Below are 17,244 nucleotides of genomic sequence, written 5' to 3'. Positions count from 1 at the left end.
TTCTTCGGTGGGAATTGGGATGCAGACAACTAAATACAAAAATATATATGTATCAACTGGTCTTCGTTCACAAAGCGTCCTACACGTAATCAACAACAAACAGCTGCCTCCCTACTAATTCCACCACCTCCGACCCTCTGCTTTGCCAAATAACTGCACGCACCAACACAAGTGTAAAAACAACATAACTAACAACCCTAACACTAAGTAAAACTAAACAACAATAGCATACACAAATAACAAGAGCGCGGGGCTCGGCCTCTAGTTAATTGAATTTGTCTAAATCAAGTCAAAAGCTGACCAAAAAAAAAAATCGAGTCAAACCGTCCTAGGTGAGCTGAACCTCACCATAACAACCAAACAAAACAGTGTAAAGTGTAAAGAAGTAAAATTGTACAAAAACCAAGAAAAACTTATTTAAACAATATTGGAAGTCACATTAATAAGTTTGGATTTAACTGTTTTTTTCTCTTGGGAGAGTTTTAGATTTACGAGTCTATGACTCCTATTAGGCATAGGCATAAAATACGGAATCCGAAATCCGAACCGAACCCGAACTGAAAAGCATGACCCGTTATCCGACTCGAAATGTAAAAATACCCAAAAGGATCTTGGTACAAAAAATATCCGAACTCGAAGTGTTATTAACCGAACCCGGACGGGTAACCCGAAAAATCCAAAATTAATAGTTAATATAAATATTTTGAAACATATATAAGCATTTCAATTATTAAATTTAATATTTGCGGTAATATGATATATAATAAGAAATATTAAAAATTTAATAAATAATTTAAGTACACAATTAGTTATAAATAAGTATTTTAAAATTTGCTCATTAAAATAAAAAGTCTACTCTCTATAAAGGCAATACATATTGTTTATAAATAATGTTTGTTTTCATGCTTGATTTAACATTTTATTGTTATTTTATCAATTTTATGTGTGATAGATTAATTTTTATTTAATTTAGATGTTTTTCTTTATGTTTTGGTTCAATTTTTTTTTTTACTTCGGTTATATCTGAACCGATATAACCTGAATCCGTACGATATATGATTAATTTATGGGTTTTAAGACGCAATATAATTTTGAACCGAACCCGAAGTGTTATTATCCGAACCCGACCCGTACTAATAAAATTTTAGTATGGAACTTAAGAGCGTAAACCCGAAAATCCGAAAAACCTGACCTGAACGCCAACAGGCCTAACTCCTATCATTTATTCTTTTTACACATCCTCCTAAATATTAATTGAGAAGTCACTTTAGTGATTTCTGCTGACGTGTCGTTCATAGAAGAGCTCTCCAATTAATTGTTATAATTTGATTGGTTGATGGTTTTTCATATTTTATTTATTTAATTAAATTTTTAAAAAGAAAACTATTCATAGAATTACCTAATATATTCTATGTTTCCAAACATACAATTAAGCATCTTAAATATAGATGTATTAACATAATTTGTTTATAGAAATAATTAAATATCTAGATTACATTATATAAATTTATAAGATACATATAAATACATATGATACTATAGAAACAATTATAAAAACGGTTTTTATTATCTTTATACTAGTAGTGAATAAAATAAATCATACATTTTAGAAAACTAATTAATCTAAACTTAGTAATAGTAATTAAATTCATTCATTCACTATATATATAGTATAAAATGTGTCAAATGAATACAAAACAGTCAAATATATAATTCTGAAAAAATTCCAATCATTTTCCAATGACAATGTGATATCATATATGCGCTATCACTTTTAGAAATGATTAAAATATTTTTATATTTTAAAACATAAAAATTATATGGTAAGTTATTTAAATGTATATTAATCAAGAAATTTTTATTTAATTCATTTATTAATCTAAACAGATGAATTAACATGATTATATGGTAAGTCGTTTAAAATTATATTATTTGCTAATTCATTTAATTTATTATATGGTAAGTCATTTAATTATATTAATCAAAGTATTTTTCACAGGATTTTTCTAGAGTTAATACTCTATTAATATAATTCATATAGCTTGGATTATAATAATATTAGCATGTTTATTTTTAATAGGAAAAAAAGGAGACATAAATAAAAGAACAAGAGGGAAGAATAATAAAATATGTTTGTTGTGTTCTTGGTATTTTTATATTCCTATGTATTTAATTTTATTTGTTTGTCGAGGTACATGTACTTTTTTGTGTTACTATAAATGTGAACTAATTTGTTTTATGTGTTTTTAAAATGTTAAGATAAATTTAGTAAAGAATTTCAACAAAAATGACAATTTCTACAATTGTTAAAGTCAAAGATGGATGTAAAATGAAAGTAAGAAAAAAATATTTAAAAATTAGTGAGATGTATTTTTTACACTATAATAAAATTTTAAATTGTACGATAATAATATTTTAACAAAATTTGTACAAATAAAAACATTTTATTTCATATAATATTGGATCTCACATTAATATTAAGTATATATGCCTAAAATAACGATATTTAGTTATTTAAAAAATGAAATATTATTTTTTCTTATTAGTTAAGCACATTTAATTAATATAGGTATGTTTTAATTTAATTTAAAATAAATTAAAACAATAATTTCAAAAGATATGTAAACTATGATTAGTTTTAATTAAAAACATTTGGTTGAATGAGTTAGTGTTTGATAAAATAGTGTGATGATTAGAGATAAATTAAAGAAGAATTTGTTTGTTTAACCCATTTGAGTTTTATGTAAAACACTAAATTAAAAAAAAAAATGAGTGAGAAAGTGTGATTTGGAACAAATTATGAGAAAAATTGCTTAAACTACTATTTTCATAATACATGGTTTTATGTTTACCTTAACCAAATTTATCTTTAATTTTAAAGAGATAAATCCTACTATATATTAATTGAAAAGTCACTTAATTGACTTTTAATTATGTGTCTTTAATAGGTTATTTTTTTAAAAAAATAGTTATAATTTGACTGGTTGTTAACATTTATTAGTTATTATTTTAATCAGATCTAATAATAAAAGGTAACTCTAGAACTAATTAATACAAATTAACAAATAACACAAATCATATTATAAATAATGATTTATGGTAACTAATTGTAGAATTAGAGAAAGAATATATATGTTTTATCAATTTCTTTATTTTTATCAATTAGTTAAATATAATTAAATTAAATACTTTAGCATTTTTTTATAGAAATAAATTTAATGGCTATATATTATTATATAAAAGAATTATATTTTTAGATAAGAAATTATTATAACTTTTATGTTTTTAAAGCCCACACAAAACCGTTTACAAAAGATCTTTCATGATAAAAGCCTCTGATCATTGTATTGGTGATATTGGTGTTACACAAAAAAAAACTCACTCTCTTTTTTTTTTTGAGAGCTAGAGCATTTTTTGGTTTTTCATGTGTTAAACTAAAATATAAAGTAATTGTACAACCAATTATCTCAATTAATTATAATATTTTTTTCTGTAAAAGAAATATTTTTAATGACTAAGGTTTATGTTTTTGAACTATTTTAAATCTCACATATCTTCTAAAAATGTATACTGAAATTTTTTATTATCCAAATATTTGAAATTAAAAATTAAAATTTTAAATTTTAAATTTCTAATTATTATTTAAAAATTATAACAGTATAAAAATAATATATATTTTTATATAATATAACTACCCGTAAAATTGTGGGAAAACACGTAGTAGGGAAATTAAGATTGTATACAGTAAATAAATGTTTTGCAAAATCAGATGGTTATTTGATGACGATAACAAAAGAAAAACCAAATTATAGCCATAAACAATAGAACACCCTCCAAATATTTGGTTCAGATGGTTTATCAAAAAGATTGAGACGCGAATTTACAACGTAGACTTGCACTGAATGTTTTCTAAGAATGGTTACTGACATTAACACAAAATACACGGCTTGTAGATATTGGAAACTGTATTTTTGCAAAAAAAAATGATTCCCCCTTTTACCAGGAGGCAATAAGACAGACACGTATTCGTGAAGTAAATAATATTACGTAGGACTGAGATTTTGGATACTCGAATGGTAAAAGCATTTCAAACGGGACAGATTAAGCGGATCATGCAGATCAAACAGGACAAGTGCAGATCAAGCAGGACAAGTGCAGATCAAGCGGATCATGCAGGAGAGAACCATATCAAATAATTTATTGTAACTTAACCATATCAAATAATTTATTGTAACTTATCAATGGCAAAATCAGTTCAAAACTATATATCATATTAAAACAATAAAAATGACACTTAGATATCTAAACAAATATCTTAGATGTTATAGGACCAGCCGAAATGTCTGTAAATGTTTTATAAGATACTTATACTTCTTTTATTTTCTTATTTATAAAAATTAAATATTATATGACAAAAAATAATAAGTAGAGAATGATAATTTTGTATTGTTAAAGTTGTAAATAAAATAAAATAAAAATATTGTATTCATAAAAGTAGATAAATATATTTTTAAAGTTATGTGTTGTAACAAAGTTATTTATTGACAAACAAAAAAAAAGCAGATCAACACTACCAAATGTTGGCGGATGAGATCTGCATACAGATCTCCTGCTTTTTCCACAAAAAGACAAAAAATATTGAACTGCATGCAGATCTCCCGCTTGAACTGCTTTTACAAACAGAAAATGGTGAATGTGAATGCAGTGCGGGAGAATTAGATGTGCAGGAGAACTGCACTTGTCCCACTCCTCCATTCGGACACTCAGGTCGGTTATGGATAAATCGACTATTTAAAAATGTATCCAATGCGTATTTGGTCGACTTACGGTCTGGATTTAGATCGGTTCCAACTGGTTCCGGTCCGTTCGAATATATAAATATTAACCAGAAATTATATTTTTTTTAATTTTTTTTTTAAATAAAATTAAACACAGAATATATATTTTTTTAATTATATATTTTTTTTAATTACAAAAAAAATTAAAATGGTCTAGTGGTAAAAGTAATTGTATTTTTACCTTTCCAACCCGGATTTGAGGCTCAAGAGGTACAAATCCATGTTTTTTAAAGCTTAATATTGTGTAACTTGGAGTGTTTCTCATGTAAATGCCTATGAATGTTGCAGCTATAGAAGCAAGGGAGCTCTGAAACCAGAAGATGAAAATATTGCAAGCCTCCAAAAAATATCAAAGAGATGGAATTGAAGCCTCCCAAAAATATCATGGTCTTAAAACTTGGTTTAGGCGGTGTTTAGGCACCCATCTCGACGGTAACTAATTTTTAGCCGAAACAATTAATTTAAAAATCCGATTTATAAGACTCAAATTGGTTTAAAGTTAAATTGTTCCAAAATCAGTTTAAATCATTTTAAATCAATCTAAATTACTCTAAATCTGTTAAAATAAGCAATAATGTTACTATTAATCCACACATTTGTCTAATTTTATTTGTTTTGTATATCTAATTTTGATAATTTATCAAAATAATTTTATAATTAAACTCAAAAATTAAAATATCTTATATAAATATAAGGAAAATATAAAATAGTTCAATAATTCATTTACACCTAGGCCTCGAAAAATCTAACTTGTAGCTAGTCATCTATAGAGGACATAGTTACCGCCTAGCGATTTACACTCTTCAACATTTTCTCCTTGCAATAATCGATTTAGGGATTTAGGTTAGGAGAAGATGATTTGGAGGTTTAATAATAATATCTATTAGTATTTATTCAAGTTAACAAAATTGTAAGTGATCTAGTGATTCGGGTTTATAACGAGTGTAGCTTTGGTCACGGATTCGATTCCTTTCAAATACAATTTAAAAAAAAAATATTAAAACGACGTCATTTAAACTTAACATAGTTGGTGATTTAAATGACAATTTTCTCGTTTCCGATTACACCCCTCTCAAACAAAACAAAAAAAATCAACTGTTCAAGTGAAACGAACACCGGACAGGTGGCATAAAAAAATATAATTCACACATCCTCACGCGTGAACTTTTTTTCTCAAACTAATCCTCCGCCACAAAATTAACGGCTAACGACCCATTAATTATTTATTGATTAGTTAAACAAAAACCTGGTTGGTTTATAAATCATAGCGAAATAAAATAAATTATACTTTGTGCCGTAAATATGAGAGATTCTTATCCTTTTGAATAAATTTTGAAAAAAATACCGATTGTAATTTTTAGTATAATTTATCGAATTTGAAAAAAAAGCCACAAAAGCAGAGATTATTAGACTGTAGATGGTTCGGAAATATTTCGAAAGTGACAAATAATTAAAAAGAAAAAAAATAAAAGTTGGATATTGTTATGCTTCTTCTCATCTAAATTTGTATCCTTCAAGCTGAGCAAAGACGAAGAATCTCTCCAACAATGGCGTTAACTCCAACTCCATCGACACTCACTTCTCGTGTAAATATCTCCTCCGATCATCATCCTTCCTCTCTTCATTTTCTTCTCCCTCCTCCTGGATCATTATCGTCTCCTCCTTCTTCCTTTTCTCTCCACTTATCCGCGCTGAATAGATCCATGATCTGCTTCGAAACACTCAAGGTTCTCTCGAGATCCAAGTGTTTAGCAAAATCTCCAACAACCGCCGAGGATTTCGTCGGCGATTACGATTCTCTTAACGTTAGCGGCGACGACGACGACGACGATGGTAGTGTCAGCGGTGGTGGAGGAAAGAAGATCGATTCTTCTTCCTCTACTGTATCTTCCTCGAGTGATTCTACCTCTCTGGGGATTCGCGAGCCAGTTTATGAGGTTTTATGAATTCTTCTTTTTTTTTTTATCTGATGATTGCATGTCTAGAATTCTCAGAGATATGGTTTCTTTGAATTTGAAGGAAGTTTATTACAGAACAAAGACTTCTTACTTAGGCTCCTAATGGTAATGTGTAAAAGAACATATAGTAAAAAAACATAGGTATAATGGATATATACCATGCCTTAGTGTCTGAAACCTCTGAGTAGCTTTGGGCTTAGGTTTAGAAGCTGTCACTTCTTCGTATCTCATCAAAGTTTCTTACCTTGTGTCTGTGTAATAATAATAAAAGGTTGTTGAAGTGAAGGCGACGGGAACAATATCTACAAGGAAGATTAGCAGACGACAGCTTCTCAAGTCCAGTGGTTTGTGATAACCCTTTTTTTTTCTTCTACCATTTACATTTGTGGTATCAAATGACATTATGTTGCTAACAGTTTGTAACTTTATTTACCGCTATGATAAAGTCTACTTTTTTTTTATTCTATCAGGTCTTCGGCCAAGAGATATCCGAAGCGTTGATCCTTCACTGTTTATGACTAACTCCATGCCATCTCTGCTGGTATGTAGTAGCCTTTAAACAAGCACGTCTCTATAGTCTCTCATGTACATTTTGCTTTCTACAGTAACGAACCCTCCACAAAGGAGTTGGAGAACCGTCCTGTATATTTGTCTCTATGTGAGAAATGGTGAAACCCTTTTTCTAACATGTTATTTAGGTTCGTGAACATGCAATTCTGCTTAATCTGGGCTCTCTGCGTGCAATAGCAATGCGAGACCGTGTCCTTATCTTTGATTATAACCGGTAATTATTCTTCATATCATTTACTCTTTTTTGTTAAGTATCGCTGGCGTTCATCCAAAATTATTTATCAGGAGAGGAGGAAGGGCTTTTGTTGATACATTGATGCCTCGGATCAACCCAAGAAGTATGAATGGAGGTCCCTCTATGCCTTTTGAACTCGAGGTTAGCTTTAGCTCATCCAAATAACTTTATGGGATAATGCTTTACTTTCCTGTTAGTTTGTGGAGAAGAAGAAACTTAGGTTTTGTAACTACAATAAAATATCATGATCATGATCAAGATCCCACCCCCATTGTCATTAGATTAACTGAATATATTTTTTCATCCCTCCCTACATATTACATAACATGAGTTCATAATGATTTCTATCATCTTGGTTGCTGACTTTTAATGACTGCGGCTTTCCTTAAAAGGTTGTGGAATCGGCGCTAATCTCAAGGATACAGCGGTTAGAGCAGAGGCTTATGGATATAGAACCCCGTGTGAGTATGCATACTAGTGAGTATATTTCAGTTAGATCTTCTTCACTTCAGCTGCTGGACTATGAATTCTCCACAATTTGGATGCTTCTATGTCTCCAAATTGGACTGAGTTTTGATATGGAAAATGACACGTTCATTTGTAGACGGACAATGCATTTTCCTTGTTATGTATAAGTTTGAATTCTGTAAATATCACATTGCACTGAGCATGAGACACTGTAGTTTTGTCCAAACATTTGACTTATGCCTTTTTCAAGACCACTCCCTTTGCTCTAAATCTTTATTTTCTGCCATTTGACTCAGGTCCAAGTTCTTCTTGAGGTTTTGCCCAACCGCCTAACTGCTGATATATTGGAGGAGCTTCGTATTAGCAAACAAAGACTGGTACACTTCATTTAGTCATTATGTATGTATATATTCTTGATTCAGCTGTTCGCTTCAGGGAACTCAATGTTCGTTCCCTTGTATTGTATTTTTAAAATAGGTTGAATTGGGCTCGAGAGCTGGAGCTCTTAGACAAATGCTCCTTGATCTCTTAGAGGATCCACATGAGATACGCCGCATATGCATCATGGGAAGAAACTGCACACTTAGAAGAGGAAATGACGACATGGAGTGTTCATTGCCCTTAGATAAGCAGATTGCTGAAGGTAAGACCGCAAACGTTTCCACCAAAGTTAGGTGAGTTTATCGATATTGATTTTCTTTGCCTGGTTCCTTGCAGAAGAAGAGGAGGAAATTGAAATGCTCTTGGAGAACTATCTGCAAAGGTCTTGCTTTTCATTCCACGCCACGAACTTTTAGTCTTGAAGCATATGGATATGTTGTGTAGTGAAACTCTATGGATTGGTATGTGCAGATGCGAGTCATGCCATGGTCAAGCAGAAAGGCTTCTGGATTCTGCAAAGGAAATGGAAGACTCAATTGCTGTCAATCTAAGGTTTTGAAGATAACGAAACAGTTATTTCTCCTAATCTACTAGGCACTTACTGTTATTCTTGTATCTTATCCTCAGTTCTCGGAGACTTGAGGTCAGCAGATTCGAACTACTTCTTCAGGTCGGAACGTTTTGCGTTGCAGCTGGTGCTCTCGTCGCAGGTACATTCACTAACTGTTTATGATTTGCTTCCATTTTCTCTAGAAACCTTTAAACTTGTGATAGGGAGGCTTGCTCCTTTCAAAGAAGCGTTGCTCTATCAACGTTTTGTCACAGCCAACAATTCCTATTTTTCCCATGTTCATTATAGATGGCTAATTATACCTTTTGTTTGGGGGTGCACGCAGGTATATTTGGAATGAACTTGAAGTCCTATCTTGAAGAACAACCTGTAAGTCATAAAACTTCATGAAGCAACAATATATTAAACAATCACTTAACTCATTAGAGTCTCTGTCGTATTCGCAGTTTGCATTCTGGCTAACAACGGGCGGAATCATCTTAGGAGCTGCAGTAGGCTTCTTCCTCATGTATTCCTATCTCCGTAAACGCAAAATCTTTTGAACTTTCAATGGTGAAAGAAGAGGTAAACTCACATCTTTTCTGCTTCCCCTTTCCGTTTTTACTTAAAACCAGGGCTTAAAACTGATAAAGAAAGCTCAAGATAAACATATATGTTACAGGTGAACAACATCCGTGAAGAAAGAGACTTTTCATCAGACAACACAATGTGGCATTAGGCCACCTTGGTAGTAAGTTACTTAGAGACCGGTGATTTCATAAAATGTCAGATATATATTTATTGTGTTGTCTCAATTGAACCCCGATGAACTGTGAGTTATGTCCTCATTGCTTACACTCTGCACGAAACTATTTGGTATTGTTGAATAAATGAATCATCTGGATTGGTTCGAAAGCCAATGAAATTTTAAATCTTTTGTTTCCAACAAGCCGAGGGAGAAAGAAAAAAACAAACACACTCTAAATCCTTGATCTCCAAAGAAGTGATTCGAAAGACAAATCCAAAACTTTGTTTTCAGGGACTCTGTTTTCTCAAGTGCGAAGATCGCGAGCAGATTGACGACCTGCTCTTGCTGACACCTTTTCCTCTGATCCATCAATGGCTATATTCCCAACGCCAACCTCCATGGCTTCCCTCTCATCCTTCTCCTTGGCTTTATTCTCATCTGTAGAATCTTCTTCTTCTTTGGGTTTTTGTGGACTTGGTAACGGTTTAAGTGATCTAGGGACAGGATTCAGCCAAGGGTGCGTTAAGCACTGAGCAGCAGTAGGTCTCTTCTCAGGTGCAAATTCAAGAATGGGAGTGATGAAATCTTGCATAGCAACCGCGTCTTCCTCGCTGAACTCATACTTCTCCATTAAAACCTTGCTCAGTGGCCAGAACCGCAACCGCCTAATGTGCCTTAGTTCACCCTGCCGGTTGAAGTAATCACGCGAGTAGCGTCCTCCTAATGCAATCTGCATCCAAATCTCCCGTTAACAGAGCTTCTTAATCATATTTAAACCCTTTGTTTCTCAGTCTTTACCTTTCGTGGCATCGTCCCAAGAAGCTCCATCATCAATGCCAAGTGATCCTGTAACCAAAGTGCGTTAGTATTGAATCCTAACGAATGAAAAGATTTGAGAAAGCATACCTCATCCCTCTCATAGTTTTCACCGCTGTGAGGATTAAACAGAACATCTCCAGTAGCAAGCTCGAAGCAAATGCAAGCAAACGACCACATATCCGCCGAGGTTGAGTATTTGGAGCCAAGAATAACCTCAGGACATCGATACTGCCTCGTCTGGATATCGCTCGTAAACTGCTTATAAGTCCAACAAGCATTCCCAAAATCAACCAGCTTGCATTTCCTATCAACATCCGCAAGCAACTTCTGCTTAGTGGCTCTACTTCCTCTCCTATTGCCCCGACTCTTTTCGCCGACATTCTCTGCCTCTTTCGCTCTTTCAGAACTCCCTTCTGAACCCTCCACAGTAGAGTTTCCGTTTGGTTTCGCCTCGGAGTTAGAAGCTAACTCGTTTTCCTCTGAACCGTCCTCTTCAACTACTACCTTCTTATTAGCTTTCTTACGGATCTTCTTCTTCTGATTCTTAGTCATATCCGCACTGTACGTGTAACTCTTCGGTTTCTCTTTCTCAGCAACAGCCTTGTCCTTAGCGGTTGGAAGAACAAGAGGAGCACCGGTTCTCCTAGCATCTGCCTCAGGGTTGATGGTGGAACAGAGGAGAATATTCTCCGGTTTGATATCGGTATGGATAATCGAAAGCTCGCGGTGAAGATAATCCAAACCGACTAAGATGTGGAAACAAAGCTCTTTAACCATGTTGAGAGGGACACCACGGTAGTCGCTGTACTTGATAACAGACAAGAGATTATCTCCCAAATACTCAAAGACCATGCACACATGCTGCCCGTTAGGACCCGCGTGCTTGAAATGATCAAGAAGCTTCACAACGCACTTCTTGTCTTCGGGGTCACCTTCCGCAATCTGTTTCAAGATTTTGATCTCGTCCATGGCTGCCTCAGTGTAGTGCTGTGCGCTCTTCTGGATTTTCAAAGCTACATAACGCTGCAAAACAATGAAATTGAAGATCAAGATTCATAAGTATGTTCACTAGAAACACATACAACAACCTCAAAGGAGGAGAATCCAAACATAAAGCTTGTAAATTTCTAACTAATCCCAACAAAGCAACTTCCTTTTCTAAAACCCTAAACTGAATCTCTGATAAACTGAATCACAGATTCAAATCAACATCCACAAGTATCATCAGAAAAGGGTAATAACCAGAGACAAACAAACTCTCTAGAAGTGGAAGGTGGGCTTACTGATTTGAGAGTGTCCCAAGCGAGCCAAACAGTGGAGAAGTGACCCCAACCAAGCTTACTCTGAATCACATAAGATCCATTCTTGAAAGTATCGCCCACTCGCACGGCATGGTAGCCTCCTCTCCTGTAATCCTCTGTTCCTTCATCCTCTGAAGAATAATCGCTAGCGTCACTCATGCGTCCACCGTCTTTCTCATCCGCCATCGCTTGAATTAAGCTAAACCCAGGAAGAAAAAGACGATTTTTTTCGGAGATGAGAGACCCGAATCGAGAAACTATGCTAGTAGTTGCGAATCTCGATAGATAGTCAAGCGATTAAAGACGAGGCGAGATTTCGAGATCTGTGAAAATCCCTTTAAAACCCTAAAAGTTGGAGACTTTAAGAAGAAGATAGCCAAGTAGACAGAGGTTTTGGAGCATCAAATTAATGCAGATACAACGTTTTAGGAATCGACCATAAGTGTGGGAATGGAACACGAATTATGATGACAGAAGGAAGAAGACAGGTCACAGGAGGAGGTAGTGTTGTGTCTCTGTCCAAAAACAGATTAGGGCTTTCGTTGACTCTTTCTCAGACAGAAGTGTCTACAAAGTACAATAATTAGGGGAGAATTATGAGATTTTATTCCCTAATGCACATAATAATTGGGGGATAACTTACAAATACAGCATAAAGTTCGTTGGCTTCACATCAAAGTATAATTTATTTTTTAGACTTTATGACAAAATAATTTATTTTAATTTCATTCGAAATTAACTATTTTTCTTATGATGATACTATTTAAATGGTGTAAATATGTGTTCATGTGCAATTCTGTTATCTGTACTATACATGAGAAATGATTCATCACATATTATTTTCAGTGATCGCAGAGCCGGTTCTGAGGGGATACCTATCAAACATTTGCATGGGGCCCATGATTTTCTAAAACTTTTAGGGCCTATTTTTACCTCTTGTAAAATACAAACACAATCAAATCATATATCCTTAATGTTATTTAAGACGATGGTGAATACAAAAGAAAAATAACTGATATATCAATAATTAGTTTCAAGGCTTAATCATACTTTCTGCACAATTTAATTGTCTTTCACGCCTCTTTTACTGAGTTTCAAGGGCAAAATATAAAAGAAAAATGGATTTCTTTTCAACTTCTTTGTTATTTTGTTTTAATTGTTGGATCAGCTTCGCTTCTCATACCAAAGGTACAATAGTCTCAAATGTTTTTATTTTATTTTGCCTTTGTTCTTGTCATCACGATACAACTCACAAATTTCTCTTTTTAATACTGTTTTATGTAATTTTTATTATAAACTTGAGTTTTTTTATGAATTAAATTCCTTTTTCTATTATTTAAGGGTCTCATTTTCTAATTTCGTATTGGACCTCGAATATCTCAGGACCGGCACTGTGATCGCAATGAGATCAACTACATATAATCAGTAAACTTATCAAATGATTTATTCGCTTTTTGGTGACTTAATACTATACTAAAAATATCAAAATGGTGAGGGGGAGAAAACTTTGATCAGAATAACGACACACACACCACTATAAGTAAGAAAAAGTAGTATTTACATCCAAAACTATAACAATGTAATAAAAAGAAGACGAAAAACAAACAAACAACAAAGAAGTTAAACATTTCTTCTGCCCGGTCGGGAGATAATTACTCTCCAGCGACCACAAATAACACTGCCGCGACCATATAAAAGAGTGTACATAAACTACATCAAGGCAACTCTGTAAAAGCGCTGTGTGCTATAAGAACATGTTGATTACCATTAACAGGAGCATCAGAGTGTTTCCGACCATGTTTAAAGACAGTTTCTGTGGAGCTGCATTGTCACTAAACTGTCCTGCGTTCACATATTCGCTTCTTCCGCTGCTGCTAGTCGCAGACACATTGACCGACATTGAACCTGAAAGAAAGATGGAAGATGAGAGGTTTGCAAGTGTAGATTACTTTTGGATTTTAAAGGGATGAGATTTTACAGTCGTAGTTTGCCCATCCGATTCTCTGACCGACCAAATCATAGACAAAGATCTTGTCTTTAAGAACTAAATCTGCAGAGCAAACAATGAAAACAGAACAGATGTTTCTTGTGTTGAAGAATGGTGAATTCAAATAATAAAGGCTTAAGCTTTCGTGTTACCTCCAAGGATGGTTATCCCCTGATTCTGTATCCTCTGGAAACCAATGCACCATACTGAAGTACCTCCCTAGAAAGCAGAGTACAGAGACTAATGTAAGAACATAAAAAACAGATCTCTACGAAAGGATTTGGTATGAGTACTTACGACGTTGTTCTGTTGTATGAGGTAATCCTGAGGATTCAAGAACATGGATGCTCCACCAGCAAAGTTCAAGCTAACTGGAGGAAATACGTCTGCCACACTGATCATTAAAGTATTATTAAAAAGAAGTTCAGAACTTTCCACCATATTGATATCAATAAGAAGACATGGTTAGAGATGGTAACAGAAGGGTGTACCTGGAGGCTATGACGTAGCACTGGTTCCCTTTCGACACAACAGGTCTCACAGACTGCGCAACAGCCTTTGTAATCTGAAATTTAAGAAAACGCTTAAGATATCGAGAACAAAATTGCATACTAGAGATGGGGAGGTTTTTATGACTTACAGCTTCAACGAAAGGAACATAGGCTTCTTCAGAAAGGTATGCCAATGTTGTGCCAGTGTCAATGATTGTTCCCTGGCCGTTTGATGTGGAGAAGACGGATGGATTGATAGGCAAAGCTTGGCCATTCACTGAGATGCTCAGCAGATTCACGTTGTAATGAGGCCTGCAATTTTCAATGCTGACCAATCATTCTCTAAAGAACATCTGAAACAAACTAGTTTTAAGAGGGATAAAGGGAACTAACTGTGAGGGAACAAGAGGAGTAAAGACAAGGTTTGGCGCAACAATCTCTCCAAGAACCAATATCCCTCCGCCTCCGTTTTCTCCTTTCAAACAGTGTGAGAACACTCTCGGAGCTACTCCCTGCGAAGCAAGCTGAGAAACCACAGACATCCCTTGTTGCCCAAACCCGAAGATTCCGTCAACCGCTCGATCCGACTTCACCAAATCACCCGTCTGCGAGGTGCTGCATCTGTTCCAGATAGGAAGAGCCAACACCATACTGATGACTTATTTGAACAGAGTGAAATAATAACCTATGAAGCACAGGGACATCAAAGTGATTGTCGTATCCGTCCCGGAGACGTTTCCGGGACGGGAACACTTTGGGGACGGCACGGGGACGGAAACATTTAATTATGGAATGTTTCTAAACAGTTTGTTTTAATATTTTCCTTTCTCAAGCTTGTTCCCTTTCTTTTCATCCAAATAAAAAAATAAGAAATAGAAGTCTAAACTAGATTTTGAATTTATAGCCTTCTTTCTAATGTTTTAGTTTATAAACTTTTCACTAGACAAGATTTACAATGATATTTTTTTCATTTTTCAGTATATAAATATACATATATGCATATATTTGTTGATATATATATATGCCGTACCCGTACCCATAAATTTTTAGTTTTGCCGATAACTCACCCGAACACAACCTGAGCCGTTGAGTTAGGGACGAGAGAGCTACCAACAATCATGTCAAACTGCAAGACATCGGAGACGTAGAACCCGGAAGTGCCACTTCCATCTCCATACTGAAACGTGTAAGCGCAAAGGTTGTTCTGAACAGAACAACCTGAATCGGAGGATTGAATACCCCAGCTGCATCTTTGGTCAGAACATGAGATTGGTGTGGCTGTCACTGAGCTCCCTGGATCAAAGTAATTCAATTGAATCTGCAAAAAAGGAAGCACCTTACTAATCTCAATATCAGAAACATTCAAAAACATCAACCAAGATGAACTGAAAACAAAAAGACATGAGAGAAGCTTTTACTTGGAGTCCACTGGTTTGAGGGCAGCCATTGCAAGAAGCACAACTAACCCACAGAACATCACTTCCTGTGTCAATCTGTACATAGAAGTCTCTTGGAGGAGATCCCAATCGCAGTTTCGTGTAGTATAATCTGTTTCAAAAAAATCCAAACACCAAAATGAGCAGAACACAGACGAAACCAAACTTTTGATTGAGCAGGCAAAGACTCAAACACCTTGTGTGCAATCAAAATCATGTGTTCAGAAGAATAAAGATGGAAACTTTAGTTACCCAACAACGAAAGGATCAAAAGTTCCGTCGACGGGGAAATCAATAACTCCGCCGAGAGACTGCAACAATCTGCCGTGCCTGGCTCTGTCGCGAGCCTTGAGCTGGCTGATCTCCATCTCGTGATTCGCCGGAACCGCTCTTTCTAGTTTCAGAGCCGCCGGAAAACCGTAGGACAGAACCGTCAACGGTAATAGACAAACCAGGATAGCCGCCGTTAACCGGACAGCCGACATAGCTGAACCGAGTTGGGTTCTGATTCGAAGTGTTAACAGCTTAACAAGATCTCTGTATCTCGTCAAAAATCAAAAAAGATCATTTCGTTTTATTCCTTTCTGGGAGCGAGAAATAGGGTGGGGAACTAATCGTCGTCAGTCTCTAATTCTCAAGAAAACCAGAAGATTTGCAGATTTGTTTTGTAGTCGTTTCGCTTCTTCTTCTGGCAACGAAAGCGAGGGAGAGAGAGAGACAACAGTGGATAAACAGAAGATGTTTTAGTGCAGATTACTCCAAAATCACGTGTGTTTTCATTCCATTTATTTCACTTTCCTTTTTTGTCCTTTTTTCACAAACCAGTTCATTTATAGTAAAATAAATACATGAAAAAATGAATTTGAGGATGCTTTATTTATTTGTTATATTAAAAAGTAAGAATATTGTCAGAATTTCGTGTTTTAAGAAGCATACAAATTTGGTTAGAAGAAGAAATAAAAAGTTTATATTCACTGACTAGCTGTTTATATTAAGAAAATTTTGTGATGAAAAAGAGATAAATATATGTTTCCTCGTATAAGTATAAATTTTATGTTTGGTTTCATTCAGAGTTCAAAATGGAATTAGCAATCGCTTTTTCTTTAATATTATAAAGACAAATATAGCAAATATATATATTACAACTACACATTTTCCACTAGAACTAAAGTGATACATTTGAAATAGTGAACAGACATGGTAAAAGTTACTTAGCAAACAAGTAACTATTTATCATATACAAAAAAAAGTAGAACAAGGATTAGGGTTTTTAAGACAAAAAGGAAGACCAGTCAATGGGAGGTTCTTGCCTCTCTTGGCATCATCTCATTCTGCTTTGTCTTCTTTCTTTTTCCCCTGGTTACCTAAACCACATACTGCGTAATTTTGACGCATCTCTTGCTTTATGTATTTATACAGAATCGTGCACTTATATACATGATGATGTATATGTTGAAACTAA

The 17,244-nt window shown here is 34.4% G+C and overlaps 3 protein-coding genes across 4 annotated transcripts; 1 reads left to right on the top strand and 2 right to left on the bottom strand.

Moving 5' to 3' along the window:
* The first annotated feature begins 6,298 nt into the window (after positions 1-6,298).
* LOC106427860 (magnesium transporter MRS2-11, chloroplastic) lies at positions 6,299-9,934 on the top strand. 2 transcript variants are annotated; one of them, XM_013868579.3, is made up of 14 exons: positions 6,299-6,775; positions 7,068-7,140; positions 7,267-7,337; positions 7,495-7,580; positions 7,652-7,742; positions 7,994-8,062; positions 8,366-8,446; positions 8,547-8,712; positions 8,787-8,832; positions 8,922-9,002; positions 9,078-9,160; positions 9,347-9,390; positions 9,468-9,585; positions 9,664-9,934. In XM_013868579.3, exons 1-13 carry the CDS (start codon positions 6,386-6,388, stop codon positions 9,561-9,563), a joined length of 1,377 nt encoding a protein of 458 aa, XP_013724033.1. In that variant the 5' UTR covers positions 6,299-6,385; the 3' UTR covers positions 9,564-9,585; positions 9,664-9,934. The 2 variants fall into 2 exon arrangements, with proteins under 2 accessions (XP_013724033.1, XP_013724032.1); XM_013868578.3 differs by having other exon boundaries at positions 6,301-6,775; positions 9,683-9,934.
* On the bottom strand, positions 9,861-12,388 carry LOC106427859 (SRSF protein kinase 2). The gene is made up of 4 exons (XM_013868577.3): positions 11,851-12,388; positions 10,655-11,590; positions 10,547-10,594; positions 9,861-10,478 (listed from the first exon to the last, which is right to left on the bottom strand). Exons 1-4 carry the CDS (start codon positions 12,052-12,054, stop codon positions 10,053-10,055), a joined length of 1,614 nt encoding a protein of 537 aa, XP_013724031.2. The 5' UTR covers positions 12,055-12,388; the 3' UTR covers positions 9,861-10,052.
* A 986-nt stretch (positions 12,389-13,374) lies between these two features.
* On the bottom strand, positions 13,375-16,552 carry LOC106427869 (aspartic proteinase 36). Its single transcript, XM_013868587.3, has 10 exons — positions 16,035-16,552; positions 15,765-15,894; positions 15,414-15,664; positions 14,740-14,967; positions 14,496-14,658; positions 14,347-14,420; positions 14,153-14,249; positions 14,008-14,074; positions 13,847-13,918; positions 13,375-13,773 (listed from the first exon to the last, which is right to left on the bottom strand). The coding sequence occupies exons 1-10, from the start codon at positions 16,265-16,267 to the stop codon at positions 13,613-13,615; spliced, it is 1,476 nt and encodes a 491-aa protein (XP_013724041.2). The 5' UTR covers positions 16,268-16,552; the 3' UTR covers positions 13,375-13,612.
* Positions 16,553-17,244: the final 692 nt, after the last annotated feature.

Source organism: Brassica napus, chromosome C9 (assembly GCF_020379485.1).
Source record: "Brassica napus cultivar Da-Ae chromosome C9, Da-Ae, whole genome shotgun sequence".
In the NCBI taxonomy this organism is placed as follows: Eukaryota; Viridiplantae; Streptophyta; class Magnoliopsida; order Brassicales; family Brassicaceae; genus Brassica; species Brassica napus.
The sequence above is the reverse complement of the archived record's forward strand: the minus strand, read 5'-3'. Positions and strand labels throughout refer to the sequence as shown.

Excerpts from the sequence above, each read along its gene's own strand:
- LOC106427869 (XM_013868587.3), bottom strand. The coding sequence starts at position 16,267 with ATGTCGGCTGTCCGGTTAACGGCGGCTATCCTGGTTTGTCTATTACCG. Across the intron at positions 15,665-15,764 it reads CTCAAACCAGTGGACTCCAA|ATTCAATTGAATTACTTTGA; the intron begins GTAAAAGCTTCT and ends CCTTTTTTGCAG. Across the intron at positions 14,075-14,152 it reads TCATACAACAGAACAACGTC|GGAGGTACTTCAGTATGGTG; the intron begins GTAAGTACTCAT and ends TCTGCTTTCTAG.
- LOC106427860 (XM_013868579.3), top strand. The coding sequence starts at position 6,386 with ATGGCGTTAACTCCAACTCCATCGACACTCACTTCTCGTGTAAATATC. Across the intron at positions 8,713-8,786 it reads AGATAAGCAGATTGCTGAAG|AAGAAGAGGAGGAAATTGAA; the intron begins GTAAGACCGCAA and ends GGTTCCTTGCAG. Across the intron at positions 8,833-8,921 it reads TTGGAGAACTATCTGCAAAG|ATGCGAGTCATGCCATGGTC; the intron begins GTCTTGCTTTTC and ends TGGTATGTGCAG.
- LOC106427859 (XM_013868577.3), bottom strand. The coding sequence starts at position 12,054 with ATGGCGGATGAGAAAGACGGTGGACGCATGAGTGACGCTAGCGATTAT. Across the intron at positions 10,595-10,654 it reads AAAACTATGAGAGGGATGAG|GATCACTTGGCATTGATGAT; the intron begins GTATGCTTTCTC and ends CTTTGGTTACAG. Across the intron at positions 10,479-10,546 it reads TTGGGACGATGCCACGAAAG|ATTGCATTAGGAGGACGCTA; the intron begins GTAAAGACTGAG and ends ATTTGGATGCAG.